This window comes from Caloenas nicobarica, chromosome 17 (genome assembly GCF_036013445.1).
Source record: "Caloenas nicobarica isolate bCalNic1 chromosome 17, bCalNic1.hap1, whole genome shotgun sequence".
Lineage (NCBI taxonomy): Eukaryota > Metazoa > Chordata > Aves > Columbiformes > Columbidae > Caloenas > Caloenas nicobarica.
Window position 1 is genome coordinate 1,428,796 of NC_088261.1, and position 12,556 is coordinate 1,441,351.

A 12,556-nucleotide genomic window follows, 5' to 3' on the forward strand; every position below is an offset into this window, starting at 1 on the left:
CCGTGTGGCGGCGGCGTGCCGTGGGGTCCCGCTGTGGGGCCGTGGGGTCGGGCCGCGGGCCGCGTGGCGGGGCCGTGCCGTGGGGCCGTGTGGCGGGGCCGTGGGGTCGGGCCGTGGGCCGTGTGGCGGGGCCGTGCCGTGGGGTCGCGCTGTGGGGCCGTGTGGCGGGGCCGTGGGGTCGGGCCGTGGGCCGTGTGGCGGCGGCGTGCCGTGGGGTCCCGCTGTGGGGCCGTGTGGCGAGGCCGTGGGGTCGGGCCGTGGGCCGTGTGGCGGGGCCGTGGGGTCGGGCCGTGGGCCGTGTGGCGGGGCCGTGCCGTGGGCGGGCCGCGGCCGGGCCCGGCCCCGGAAGCCGGCGCCGCTCAGCTGACAGGCGCTGCCGGGCCGGAGCGGGAAGATGGCGCTGCGGCCGGGACCCGGCGCGGGGGGCGCCGGCGGGGCGGCGGGCGGCGCGGGCGGCGGAGCAGCGGGGGCCGCCAGGTCGGTGGTGGCGGAGCCCGGCGGGGACCCCGGGCCGGGGAGCGGGGCTGGAGGGCTGCGGCCGGCGGGGTGTGGGGCCGCAGATGAGGGGGGCGGCGTGTGGAGAGGAGGAGGAGGACAGGTGGGGTAGAGATGGGTGTGTGGGGACGGAGACGGGGGGTCACGGGCGGGCGATGGAGGGACTGAGGGGGACACAACGGGGACAAAGATGGGAGGAGCTGGGAGGTGATGATGTGAGGGGGAGACTTGTGGGGTGGGGGCTCGGGGGACGGGGGGGATGTGGGGGCAGAGGGGTCAGGGCCCGGGCGGGGGGTGGGGGGTCCCAGGTGGGGTTTGTGGGTGTCTCAGGTGGAGTGCGGGTGTCCTGAGAGGGGTACGTGGCGGTCCCGGGCGGGGTGTGGGGAATGCAGCCGTGGTGGTTTGACAGGTTGTATTTGCCCTTTGGGAGCCGCCTTATCGCCCAGCTGGTCCAGGCACGGGCAGTCGTAGCCCACTCGCCATCAGGTTCCACAATCTCAGCTATTGGGCTGGAAGGGGATTTCGGGATTTCCCAGCCCTGCTCGGGTGCCGCTGGTGCGGGCAGCGATAAGCTGGTTATCGCCACCGGGCAGGCTGGTGGCCGCTGCAGCCCTTGCTCGCCTGCGGCTGCTGGGGGGTTCTTTGCTTTTCCCCTCCATCCCACAAAAGGCACCTCAGCAAAGAGGAAGGGCTGAGGAATGGTGTCAGGAGAAATAAACAGGTGTAAAAAAGATGTGTGACCACGCCGTTGTGTTTTTGGAAAGGTTAGGAAGCTGTAATTCACTGCCTTTCAAGACTTAGTGATTTTGGTTTTTTATGTAGGCCCTTGCATGCTGTTTATCTGTTGCCGTACTTGTAGGAAGACTGGGTGAATTTTGCATTTGAGAAAGGGAATTTAAGTTCATCGAGTTGTCTGGGATGTCTGAAGCCTGCGGTTTTGTGGGTGTTCCTGGGAACGTGCCGGGGTGTCTGTCCCTGTCGGCTGAGCCGGTCGCTGCTCTGAGCTGGGGAACAGACGTCCCAGGGCTGTGGGATTCCTGGGAAGAGAAAAGCTGGAGAGTGTGTGTGTCTGTGCGGGCTGTGGGCGGGATGGGAGGCAATCTGTGTGTGTCCCATGTACGTGAATCTGAAACAGTTCTTGTGAGGGGCTGGATGAACCGTGCTCAGAGCAATGCTGCCTGCTCAGCAATTTAATAGGAGAGTAACAAAAGTGTTGTTTGTGGACTATAGGTTTTGAAAAATAAAAGGGTTTAAAACTCCTTGTTTCCCATTCTTAGTATTTCAGTTTCTTTGAGAATTAAGTCTGGAGGTGAAGTTCCATTCTCTGTGTCTGTGTGGGTTCTTTGCCTTGTTTGCACTTTAATTTTTGTGGAGTTCTGCCATTCAAAAATATTCTGACAGTCTGTATTGTGTTGATAGAGTTGTACTGATTGGGAATGAAGGGGTTTAAAAGTCCACTTGTAGAATGTTATGTGTAGTTTGGAGCTTTTATAGTGTAGTACAAGTAGGATAGATTTTTTTTAAGCTCCATATTTAAGATGCTTATCTGATAGGAATTTTCAGATTTATATTACTACTTTTAGAGTTCCGTTGTAGGGCAGTTGCTTTGTGTTCCTTATGTTTATTTTATTTTGTGCAGCATATACCATGTATTACGCACTTTCTTACTGTGTTACCTGAAGTCTTGGAACTCGTTCCATGAACCTGGGTGGTGCTGCTGCTGTTGAGAGGAAGAAATGTCTGCAAGTGCATTAAACCACTGTGGAGAAAACAGGGAGTAAGAAACTATATTAAAATAACATGCTTGATAATAGTCAACTAATCTATATGTTTCAAACATCTGGGGTGATAAAAGTTTCCATTGTGTAGAAAGCCTGTTTGGTCATTTTGCAGCATAGTTACCAGGCTATTGATGTCCTTGCAGTCCCCACGTGGTGTACTGGTCCTTACAGGCCGCTTCATTTAGCACGCACATGCTTTTTTTTTTTTTTTCTTATTTTGTCTTTTTAATGTTAATTCTCCTGACAGTTTTCCATTTTCAGGTAACTGGAATTAAAATGTTTTCTTTAAAAGCCAGTTACTTCTGACACTGCTGCTGTCCCTGTGTGGTGATTGAGTTCAGTGGTTTTCTGTGGCACCTCAGTTCATCTCACAAACGGCTGGGCCTCGATTTGCTTCCTCAGCGATGAGAATCGGCTGCTTTAACTAGATGCGTGTGGGCTTTTCTTTTGCATCTCCAAAAAGTAGTTTAGAAATAAAGTTCCTGTTGCTTGACAAAGTGAGTTGATGGGGTTTGTGCTCATGTGTGTGGCTGATGTTGGCAATTACACAGGTCAGTCCTGGAGTGAGGTCTGTGATGAATCCAAGCCCTGCGTACAGACCTTGCTTTCCTACTTTAAACTAAACCCTCTTCCAGTGCCCTCTAATTAGCTCTGCGGTTTTTTGTTTATTTATTTATTTTTTTCTCCAACAGAGACTTATAAATTAGTCAGGAGCTCTGCAGGAAGGGATAAATATTTAATAGTCTGGCCCTTATTTGCTTCCAACAAGCAGTGGTACCTTGCCATGCTTGTTCAGTTTACATTACATTTGCTGTTTTGGAAGAGTTCTTGTTGACTGGATTCCATAATAAGAAAGGAAGCCATGAAGTTACAGACACTTTTCCATACTTGTGAGCTTTTCAAAAATAACTTAATATTTCTTCATTCTGACAAAACTAAGAATAGTGTGTATGACCTGGACCTGGTGGCAAACGTAGGTCTGTGTTAGTTGTGGAAGGAGAAATTAGCACATTGAGGTCAGGGTAAAAGAAGCAGCTTCAGTATTAAGAATATTTTGAGTTAGAGGGTGAAATGAAGAGTCATATGTGTTGTCTTGGTGACCATGTAACCTGCTGTCTGTCCAGTGGGTAGGTGCAATTTGTTCTTGGATAAATGCATAATTTACATTCCTTATTTTATCTTAATACTCATATTACACAGCTCTTTCATATTTACAAACCAGGCTGGCTTTCAGAACTTCCTGCAGGTTTTGAAAAGTGATGGCATTTTCTCCTTTACTCTTTGGCAGTTTCTTTTACATCCACCTTTGTGCTGAAGAATGTTGAATATCTATAAGTGCGCTTCTCTTTCATGGTATTTTGATGTAACAGCTGCCTGGGACACTGCGTGGGGTTCTTGTTTGGTAAATTATTGCTGATGTGGGTTCCTGAGAGTTGCTTGCAAATGAGACTTTTAAACTAGGTTCTTTTTTGCTCTTTGGCAGTGCAGCACATGCTTCTGTTTGAAAGCGACAGTAAGAATTTCCATTATGATTTCAGCTGAATTTTTAGCAGTTCTTCCTCCAGGTGCACTTGGCCCTTGATACTCGAATGAATACCTTTTCCAAGGCGCTATTTTTCTTGTAATTAGATGTAACCGAGAAAACAGAAACTCTATTATTTTGTGACACTTAGTGTTTTGCAGGGGGCCAAAATGCAGAAGTTGTGGCGTTTGGTGGATAGTTTATTTCTCTGCAGAAAACTTTTACTAAGCAGCTGAGAGCTATTGTTTGGTACAGTTAATGGTCTTGCTGAATCACATCCTTCCAGCAGGAGATGCTTGTTCATCCTGCGGTGCTTGCGGGCCTGAGTGGTGCCGACAAACTGCCCCGGTGCCGACAAACTGCCCTGGTGCCGACCTGCAGAGGTGCCGAAACTCGCTCATGGGCGATGTGGATGAGTCAAAGCCATTGCAGTGCAGCTGTGGAGGATAAGGTCTATTTCTTCCCAGCATTGCAGGCATTCATTTATATTTGCACTAAAATTATAGACTTTCACGTATCCTTTTTTCTTCCTCCAGCTTCATGTTTCCTGTCGCAGGTGGTCTGGGCCCCCCTCAAGGTATGCATGAACTTAACATTTTGAGCACAAAGCTCTTTACTTTGTTTAGATACATTAAACAGCTTAAAATAGTTCTGCACTCATGCTCAGAAGCGTGATTATTAATTTAACTCCGTAGCTGTTGTTCCCCTTGAATTCAGTCATGGTGAGCTGACTCTTGCAACTCTATTTATAAAATTTCTGTGTATTGTTGAAGCAGCAGCGTTACCAGAACGTGGGTTAAAGATCTAGGGAAAGTATATCTCCATTTTTAACCAGAATTTGCCTTTAAGATTTTTGTGTTATTTTGAGTCTGGTATTTAACCTCTTTATGCTTCATGTACCAGCTGTGTATGCCCATATTGTGTGGGTGTTGCAAGACCTGGTAAATATTTACAAAGCACAGCAAGACCCTGGGACAAGAGTCACAACCTGGGTGGAAAGTATTAATACAATAGGAGAGCCTCTACCTTAAATTACCTTTGTTCTCATTCCTGTTGCAGTGCTGTTCGTTTAGTTAATGGAAAATACAGAGGGGACTTTTAGGGAAAGTGGGGAGTTTTCTTATAAAAATCCCGGGGACTCATTTATGGATTGTTCCTGAGCGTGTCTTGTCCCTCATGGAGTGTTTTTGTGTATGATGTTCAGTTATGGAATTTTATAATTATCTCATGGTGTGCTGGTATAAAATCTATGTTAGTGTATGTCTCCCAAGACAGCAAAATATGAGCTATGAAAATAGTGAAATATAATCCACTAGGCTTTATTCAGTGAATTAATACATTCCAGCTTGATTTGTCCAGTTTTGTTGGAGTTTAGCTTTTACTGACAAATATTGTAACCATTCTATTATATGTAGTGGAATAATTAACCTACAGGCAAGTTATCCAGCCAGATAAGAGTATGAAGTTACGTTGTGAAATAATGAATTTATTTCCCAAGACATATCTTCAAAAGCTGCCAGATTGTAAGTTTTCCCTTTCAAGAGAAACAGACAATTATCAGCACCAGTCAAATCTTAATTGGAAATGACCCTTTCAAAAATCATATGGAAATAAACCCACAGACAATCCTGAGGATGGTGGGAGAATCCATCAGCTGAGGGAAAGCCCCATCACATTTCTTCCCTTACACTGACCAGTAGCTAAACTAAGGAAATTCTGTGGCTGCTTGCAGTGTAGCTTTTTAAAAATTTTCTTTTTAACCCGTCCTGCAAGACTGAAAGTTTTTTCCTTTCCTTTGCTGGTTTTGTAAAGGGAAAAAAAGAGAGAGAGATGGGAAAAAAAAAAAAAAAGCTTTCAGACTAACTGGGAGCTTACCTTGTTTGATGTTTCATTGCAGGGATGATTCCTATGCAGCAGCAAGGATTCCCGATGGTTCCTGTCATGCAGCCCAACATGCCGGGCATGATGGGCATGAATTACGGTTCTCAGCTGCCTCCCGGCCCCATGACCATGCAGGTTTGTGGCGATGGGACGTGGGGTGATGTGGGGTACCTGGGTGTCTGTCAGAGGTGACAGCTGGTGCTGCAGCCCTCCCAGCGCTGCCGCGGGCTGAGCGGGTGGAACGTGGCTGCAAACTGAAGTGTGGGTATCAGTCCGTAGTGGGACATCGTATTTTATAGTATTCTCTTGGAAGATATTTCTGACAATTTCAACAATTCTCCAGGTTTTGTTGGGATCTGGATAGAGGGAGTGGGGGAGTTTGACACACATTACTCACTGTTGTAGAGAGAACTGAGGGCGCAGTGTGAGGACAGCATCAGGAATATTTAAAGTAACTTGAACGTTATAGAGCCCACTCAAAGATGTCAGAATCTGCACTTTGATTTCATTATATGTGTTATGACACCAAAGTGTGATGGGAAGCGTGGTCTCTGAACAGGAAAGGAAACAAACGTGTTGGCAAGATGCTGAAAATCTACCACATGCCACCTACTCCAAGGTGTGGTTAGTAATAGTATCGAATCGTTAAGTAACTATAACTTAAAACTCCCAGAACACACCTCTTCTGGGGTTTTAATTTTGCTTCATGCTTTTTCTTCTTTGCTTTAGTTTTATGTACTTACCATTAAGGTGACATGTCATATAGTGTTTTAAAGGAGACCTTTATAAGCTGATAAGAAGTGTCTGTGTACACAGTCTGATCATGACCAATTCGCTGAATTGTTTTAGCCCTTTGTAACTCAAATGCTGGAGTTAATAGAATTAAGTTTCGCAAGTGCAGATGACAATTCATAAGCTTTCTTTTTAAATACCTTGTTCCAGGGAGCACAGAATCTCTTAAATGCGCTGTATTTCCCCACGTGATCTGTTTTCCCATTTGTCCTGCTTCCTGTGTTTCATTCTCATTCTTTCTCTTGCATAAAGTAACTTTGTCTTTAATTCTGCTGTTGCTAATTGAGGAATAAGAATGAAATATGAGTAGCTTATATTATGTTTTCTCTCTTTTAATCTTTTGTTTTCTCTTTAGCACCATATGTGCTTATGTACAAATTTGCACTTTGCTGAAGTTTAATGTTTTGACATGGCTTTGTAGCCAAATTGTTATGTGACAAACTGAATTCATTGGATCTTGCCATCTCCTTACACTCCCTTCCCACTCCCTCCTGGGATTTATTAGATTAGTTTTGTAAAATTTATAGTAGGAAGATGTTTTTATAAGAGCTGGTCTAAAAATAATAAACAACTTTCGTTCTCTTCCTACGTGTTTTGATACCAAATACAAAATGGTTAGGAAAGTAAATTATTTTCTGACTCCTTCTGTATTAGGCAAACTTTGCTGCTCTCGCTGCACCAGAATGGATTTAGCAGCAACTGTTTCTGCTATAGGTGCAGTGTATTCAGACAAGTCTCCTCTTGGCTGTTGTTGTATCCCGTCCTCCCCTGGATAAGCTGTGTTTGCCAAGTCACCACGCTTTGCCAGCGTCCATCCTTGGTTAGGAGCGTGCGACTCCAGCGGGGAATTTAGAAGTATTATGCAATCACTTAGAACAGGAAACAAAAACCCCAAGTAAACCCAAAAGGCACGTATTGAGCCATGTGTAGTGCTGTAGGATGTCTCTAACGTTCCTGCTCTTGAGGTAGGTTGCATGGCTTTGAAGCCTTGATTTTCAGGTTGGAAAATTCTTGTAAAATCCATTATGAAGTGCAAGCGGTTCCTGAGAGGGAGGAGTGCCATCTACTGAGGGAGCAGCGCTCTGCTCCGCGGCAGCTGGGCCGTGCTAGGGCACTGCTCTCCAGCTCTTCCTAACGCTCGGCGTTTATGACATCTACCTGGTTTGCGGTTTGGCCGAGTGTAATTGCCAGTGGTTTAGCTTTCGCTATGGAAAAAAAACCCTCATGGAACTTGTATGATTTCTTTTGCTCCAGGGTGGCATGGCCTTGGGGCCGATGCCAGCGACTGGGATGCCTTACATGGGCCAGGCGTCTTTCCTGGGGATGCGCGCGGCTGCCCCCCAGTACAGTCCGGACATGCAGAAGCAGTTTGCCGAGGAACAACAGTAAGCAATACTTTCCTGACTTTTGGGAAATGTTAAGGGAGAGATGTAGTCTGGTGGGGTAATCCACACAGTAAAAATATTGCTAGTTTCTCTAGCAAAGTAGTCTGTTTAAGGCTGTAGAATATTTTTGAGGTGATTCCATTGCGTTTGAAGGCCATTTATGAAGTTGTTAGTGGCTGTCATACAGCTCCAAGAAGAAGAAATGTGTGCACTAAGCCATCTGAATTTGAGACAGATGAAATGGAAAAATCAAGCAGAAGCTTGCCATGAAAATTGTAATGAAAAGTTATTATTAGATTTGTTTTTAAATCATTTTGCTTCAGAAAGAGGTTTGAGCACCAGCAGAAATTCTTAGAAGAAGAAAGAAAACGGCGCCAGTTTGAGGAGCAGAAACAAAAGCTGAGACTCCTAAGCAGTGTGAAACCCAAGGTATGTCCTAGAAAATAAGTGGGCTGTTTCTTTCTTCAGGTTTTTGTTTTTAATGGCTTTTAATGAGATGGGCTTTTCAACAAGCAAATAAATGGGGAACTTATATGAGACATCAGATTACGTCTTGAAAAGCATCTGGAGTAGTTAGTCCTTTACACACTCTTGGTGTAATGGTAAACAAAGTCTGGTGTTGAAACTGAAACCAGCTTTCGAAAAATAAACCAATGTGCAGTGTAACATTTGGGAATAGATTGACTTTCTAGAATAGAGAATGTTTGTTTGGTGGTTTGTCAACTTTGCAAATGTCCCAAACTTTGGACAACGAGCTCAAAGGCTCTTATCTGTGAGAACAGAAATAACTGAGTAAGGTTTGTATATTGCTTCTGTGCATTAAGCTATGTCTAAAGACTTAAAAACACCGCTATGGTGTAGTCTGCAAAATAAATGATTTCTAAATATGGGAGTTATTGTTGATATGCCTCAGGAAGGCACTGCTGGAGAAAAAAAAAGTTTAATAGCAGGCATTGCTAATTTTTGTACTGAAGAAATGTGGATATTGAAAGAAAACTGACCTGTTCTGTGAATGTTTCAAAAATGTGTTCTGTGGTATTTCAGACAGGTGAAAAAAGCCGGGATGATGCTTTGGAAGCCATTAAAGGAAATTTAGATGGTTTTTCTAGAGATGCTAAAATGCACCCAACACCAGCATCACATGCAAAAAAGCCAGGTTTGTCATTTTTTCTCATCTTCCAACTGAAAATAAAGCTCTAATGTTTGGAATCCTCAGCAGGGGGAACTAATTCCAAGAAGTACTTTTATTTAGTGGTACAAAGTGAGTGGATTAACTGTTTTGTAAAATAAAATGCCATTCTAGCTACTGTTTGCTTGGTCAGGTCATAAGGGTGAAATATTAGATATCAGCATTTATTAGAAGACTTCAAATCTTTAAAAGAAAGCTTAATGCATTGTGCTTGATGTGAAATATCACAGAAATTGATAATGCGTTTGTTCTTTTCTAGTCAAAGCATTAATTAATATTTTGCAGAGTGCTTTTGAAGCTGAGAAGTGCAGTACAAGTGCTAAGAATGATCAAAACATTGTATAATTAATTCAATGTACTGTAACAGCTTACTGGAGTACCGCTGCCTGGGCATGGTCAGACCAAAGCCTTGTGTGTTCTCTTCTCAGTAATTACTGTATTTGTAACAATTGCTCCTAAAGGTTTCCTGTGGGTTGTGGGATGGTTTGACCTGTGTCTAGCCTGATACAAAGCTTATCTAGACAAGCTTTTTCCTGTGTAAAATGTTTGTCTCTACTGTGGATTTACTCTTTGATAATTTTGAAGTTACAGGTGGTTTCTGACAAATTTGCCCATCCAGCTAGCTATGCAAGGGATCAGACAGCAAATTGCCTAAATGAGTACACATTTCCTATGGATCTTATGACAGATTATTGAGCTTTTCAAGATAAAACGCCTCTTTGAGTGAGAATGCCCCCCATGTACACCCTCGTTATGTCCCGTGTGAAATATTACTTCAACACTTGTTTTGACCCAGGCTGTTTAGAACAAACAGAATGCTTCCGTGGCCGGTGGGAGGAATCAAGTTTCAATCAATGTGTTGACATCATAAAAATCTGGGAGAGGAGACGAGTAGTTGGAAGTGGCTGCTCAGTTTTACCTCGTGTGTGTTATGCTGACAATAGTAACTCTGCACATGTCTCTCCAATAATGCATCCGCTGTTTCCCCCGCCCATCCACTGTGTGAACCTGCCCTTTGCCACTTTTCCTGCCTTTCCACCTGTGGACCTTTTTCCTCATCACTTTGCGTTGTGTCTTCATTCCATTTTACAGATCATCCCACATCATCCCATTCTGCTGTATCTGTTTCCCACTCTGCTTTCCCCGATGATGAAGAATTTAGTGACTTTATCCAAGGGCCCGTTGAAACCCCCCAAGCGGTGCCTGCAGCCACCCCCCAGCCTCTCCAGCCTGTGCGCCCTGGTGCCGAGGCTGGGCAGCGCCTTTCCCCGCAGGCTGCACCCCAGCCTGCCCCTCCAGCCCCAGGGTTTCCAATCCTGCATGCTGCAACTGGCCAGGGTCCTTATTTTCCTACCTCTGCATCTTCACCCAGTATCCATAAAACAGGTAACTCTAAAGTATCTTGGTTTGTTTTTTTTTTTACATGTCACCTTCTGTCATAGAGCTACGCAGAGTCTTTATTTATTTTGTTGGGTTGTATTTCAGTCTGGCTGAAAGAAGTAATACTTGGGCAATTAAGTAGAAACCTGACCCATGGGAAAAGAAGAGTTAAGTCCCCTTCTCCTTCCCTTATGACTTGCTTTCACAGCATAATTCTGTGTGGGTCCAAAGATCACTAAATATGCGTATGATTGATCTTAAGTGAATTAAGTCTTGTGTGCTAGCATCTTTGTAAGTCTGTGTAGCAGAAAATGATACACTTAGGTGATGGTATAAAAATAACTATTATGCTGATGTGGAGCACTTGTGTTCTTCCTCTCTTGGAGGCTAAATGGATGTTGGTGAGATTAACACAAAGAATTTTGCAGATATAAGTAGATATTGAATACTTCTGCTACTGATGCCTAGATAATTTTACAATGGTAATTCCAATACAGAAAGTAGTTTCATGTATTCCTTCTCCTACTTATTGATTTTTGGTTTTTGAATTTGTTGTGTATGCATGGTAAGTAAAGGGCAGGATCAGACTCTAAAAGTGTTTGAACAGGGTGGTGCTAGTGGTCTGAGCTGCGACAGATACTCATCTTGATCACGCACCAGTGGTACCAATGATACCTTTCCTTTGGAACTGTGGAATTGTGATCCAGGTGGTTAATAACAAAATGTAAGTGATTCCTCCTGCTGTTTATTCAGGCTCTTCCGTGGAGGAGAAAGTCTTAGATAATGGCTCAAATGAATCTGAACAAGAGCAAACCAAACTTAAAACATCCGAAGTTGGGCACAAAGCCTCGGCTGCAAGCCACATTCATCCCAGTCTGCCCATCACTGACTGGGTTGTTGTGGGTGGACATGAAAGGGGTCCCACTGCTGCAGAGGTGCACAAGGCTTCAGAACAAAACATAGCAGTTGAAGAGTGTGGTGAGCAAATGAAACATTTGACAGAATCTCAATCTAATAAGATGCTGCTTGAACGCTAACACTCTGTACACTAATTCTAAGGCAAATCCTGCATCATTTTGCTCTGAACGCCTGCTTGAGTAATTCGTCAGTGCCTCTTGATCCTTGCTAAAAGTGTAACAACTATGATTTTGCTCTGAACTTTTTCCACATGAATTTACTGCTGTAATCACTTTTAACGTGTTTATTTAATCAGGTCTGCTGTTTTAAAATATTCTGTCATCTTCCTTGGAGAAAAAAAAAAGTCCTCTCTAAAGATTTTTTTCTGTTTAATTATTTAAGGAAATATATTACTAAAGATGGTCGATGTCGTAGTGGGTTTTCATCTTCTGACTTTGGGGGGGATAAAATTGTGCTAGGTTACAACTCTTAGCTAGTTACTACTTGTTTCCCAGACAATTTGCTGCTCATATGCTTTATGTCTAAAACTATCTGTGCTTTAGGGATCAACATTTCAAAAGCTGGACTAGATGAAAACTTTAAGCAAGCTTAGTTCCGATTTGGTTTTTACTAAAGCTAACCATTGACTGTTTAGTTCTGGTTTGTTCCAATCAAAAGGGATGCAAGGTCCCTGGTGCACCTTGGTTAGCACTCTGATGTTGCACTCAAGGGTTACGTGAACCATGGGCTCCACTGTAGTCAGGGATGACAAAAATACATGTGGCCCTTTGCGTAATCTCACTTTACTGGAGGGCGAGAGGACTTGCTGTTACTGCCAAATCATTCTAGTTATGGTGAAATACGTGTTGCTGTTTTTCCTCTGCACACAGTGATTCCTCTGTGACATCTTTGCCTGAAATGCTAAATGATACTGACCAAGTACGGTCTAGTGTCTGAGATCTTTATAGTCTGAACCTGTATATCCTAATACAACTGTCTTTTTCTTCCTGAATGGAATACGTTTAGGAGTTGGAGTGTTCCCTTCACAGGACCCGATTCAGCAAATGATGCCTCCTTGGATTTACAATGACAGCTTGGTCCCAGGTAAACCAGAAAGTGCGCAATGTAAGGTGTGAATGTAAGTGTACTTTACGCTGCCATTTATCGATCCAAGTATTATTCTTCAGTCACCACATGAATCCTATATCTTCGATACGTTAAATGTTTATGGTGC

The 12,556-nt window shown here is 44.2% G+C and overlaps 1 protein-coding gene across 4 annotated transcripts in view; it reads left to right on the forward strand.

Annotated features, from left to right (window-relative positions):
• Positions 1 to 394: 394 nt before the first annotated feature.
• SYNRG (synergin gamma) overlaps positions 395 to 12,556 on the forward strand; it is a 36,259-nt gene continuing 24,097 nt past the window's right edge. For 2 of the 4 annotated variants that reach the window (XM_065647086.1, XM_065647087.1), the window contains exons 1-9: positions 395 to 477; positions 4,335 to 4,375; positions 5,696 to 5,814; positions 7,726 to 7,856; positions 8,180 to 8,285; positions 8,901 to 9,012; positions 10,138 to 10,431; positions 11,179 to 11,403; positions 12,349 to 12,426. In XM_065647086.1, coding sequence (XP_065503158.1) covers positions 395 to 477; positions 4,335 to 4,375; positions 5,696 to 5,814; positions 7,726 to 7,856; positions 8,180 to 8,285; positions 8,901 to 9,012; positions 10,138 to 10,431; positions 11,179 to 11,403; positions 12,349 to 12,426 — 1,189 coding nt within the window. Of the gene's footprint in view, positions 478 to 4,169; positions 4,250 to 4,334; positions 4,376 to 5,695; positions 5,815 to 7,725; positions 7,857 to 8,179; positions 8,286 to 8,900; positions 9,013 to 10,137; positions 10,432 to 11,178; positions 11,404 to 12,348; positions 12,427 to 12,556 lie in introns of those variants that run through there. The other 2 variants (XM_065647088.1, XM_065647090.1) reach the window with 2 other exon arrangements.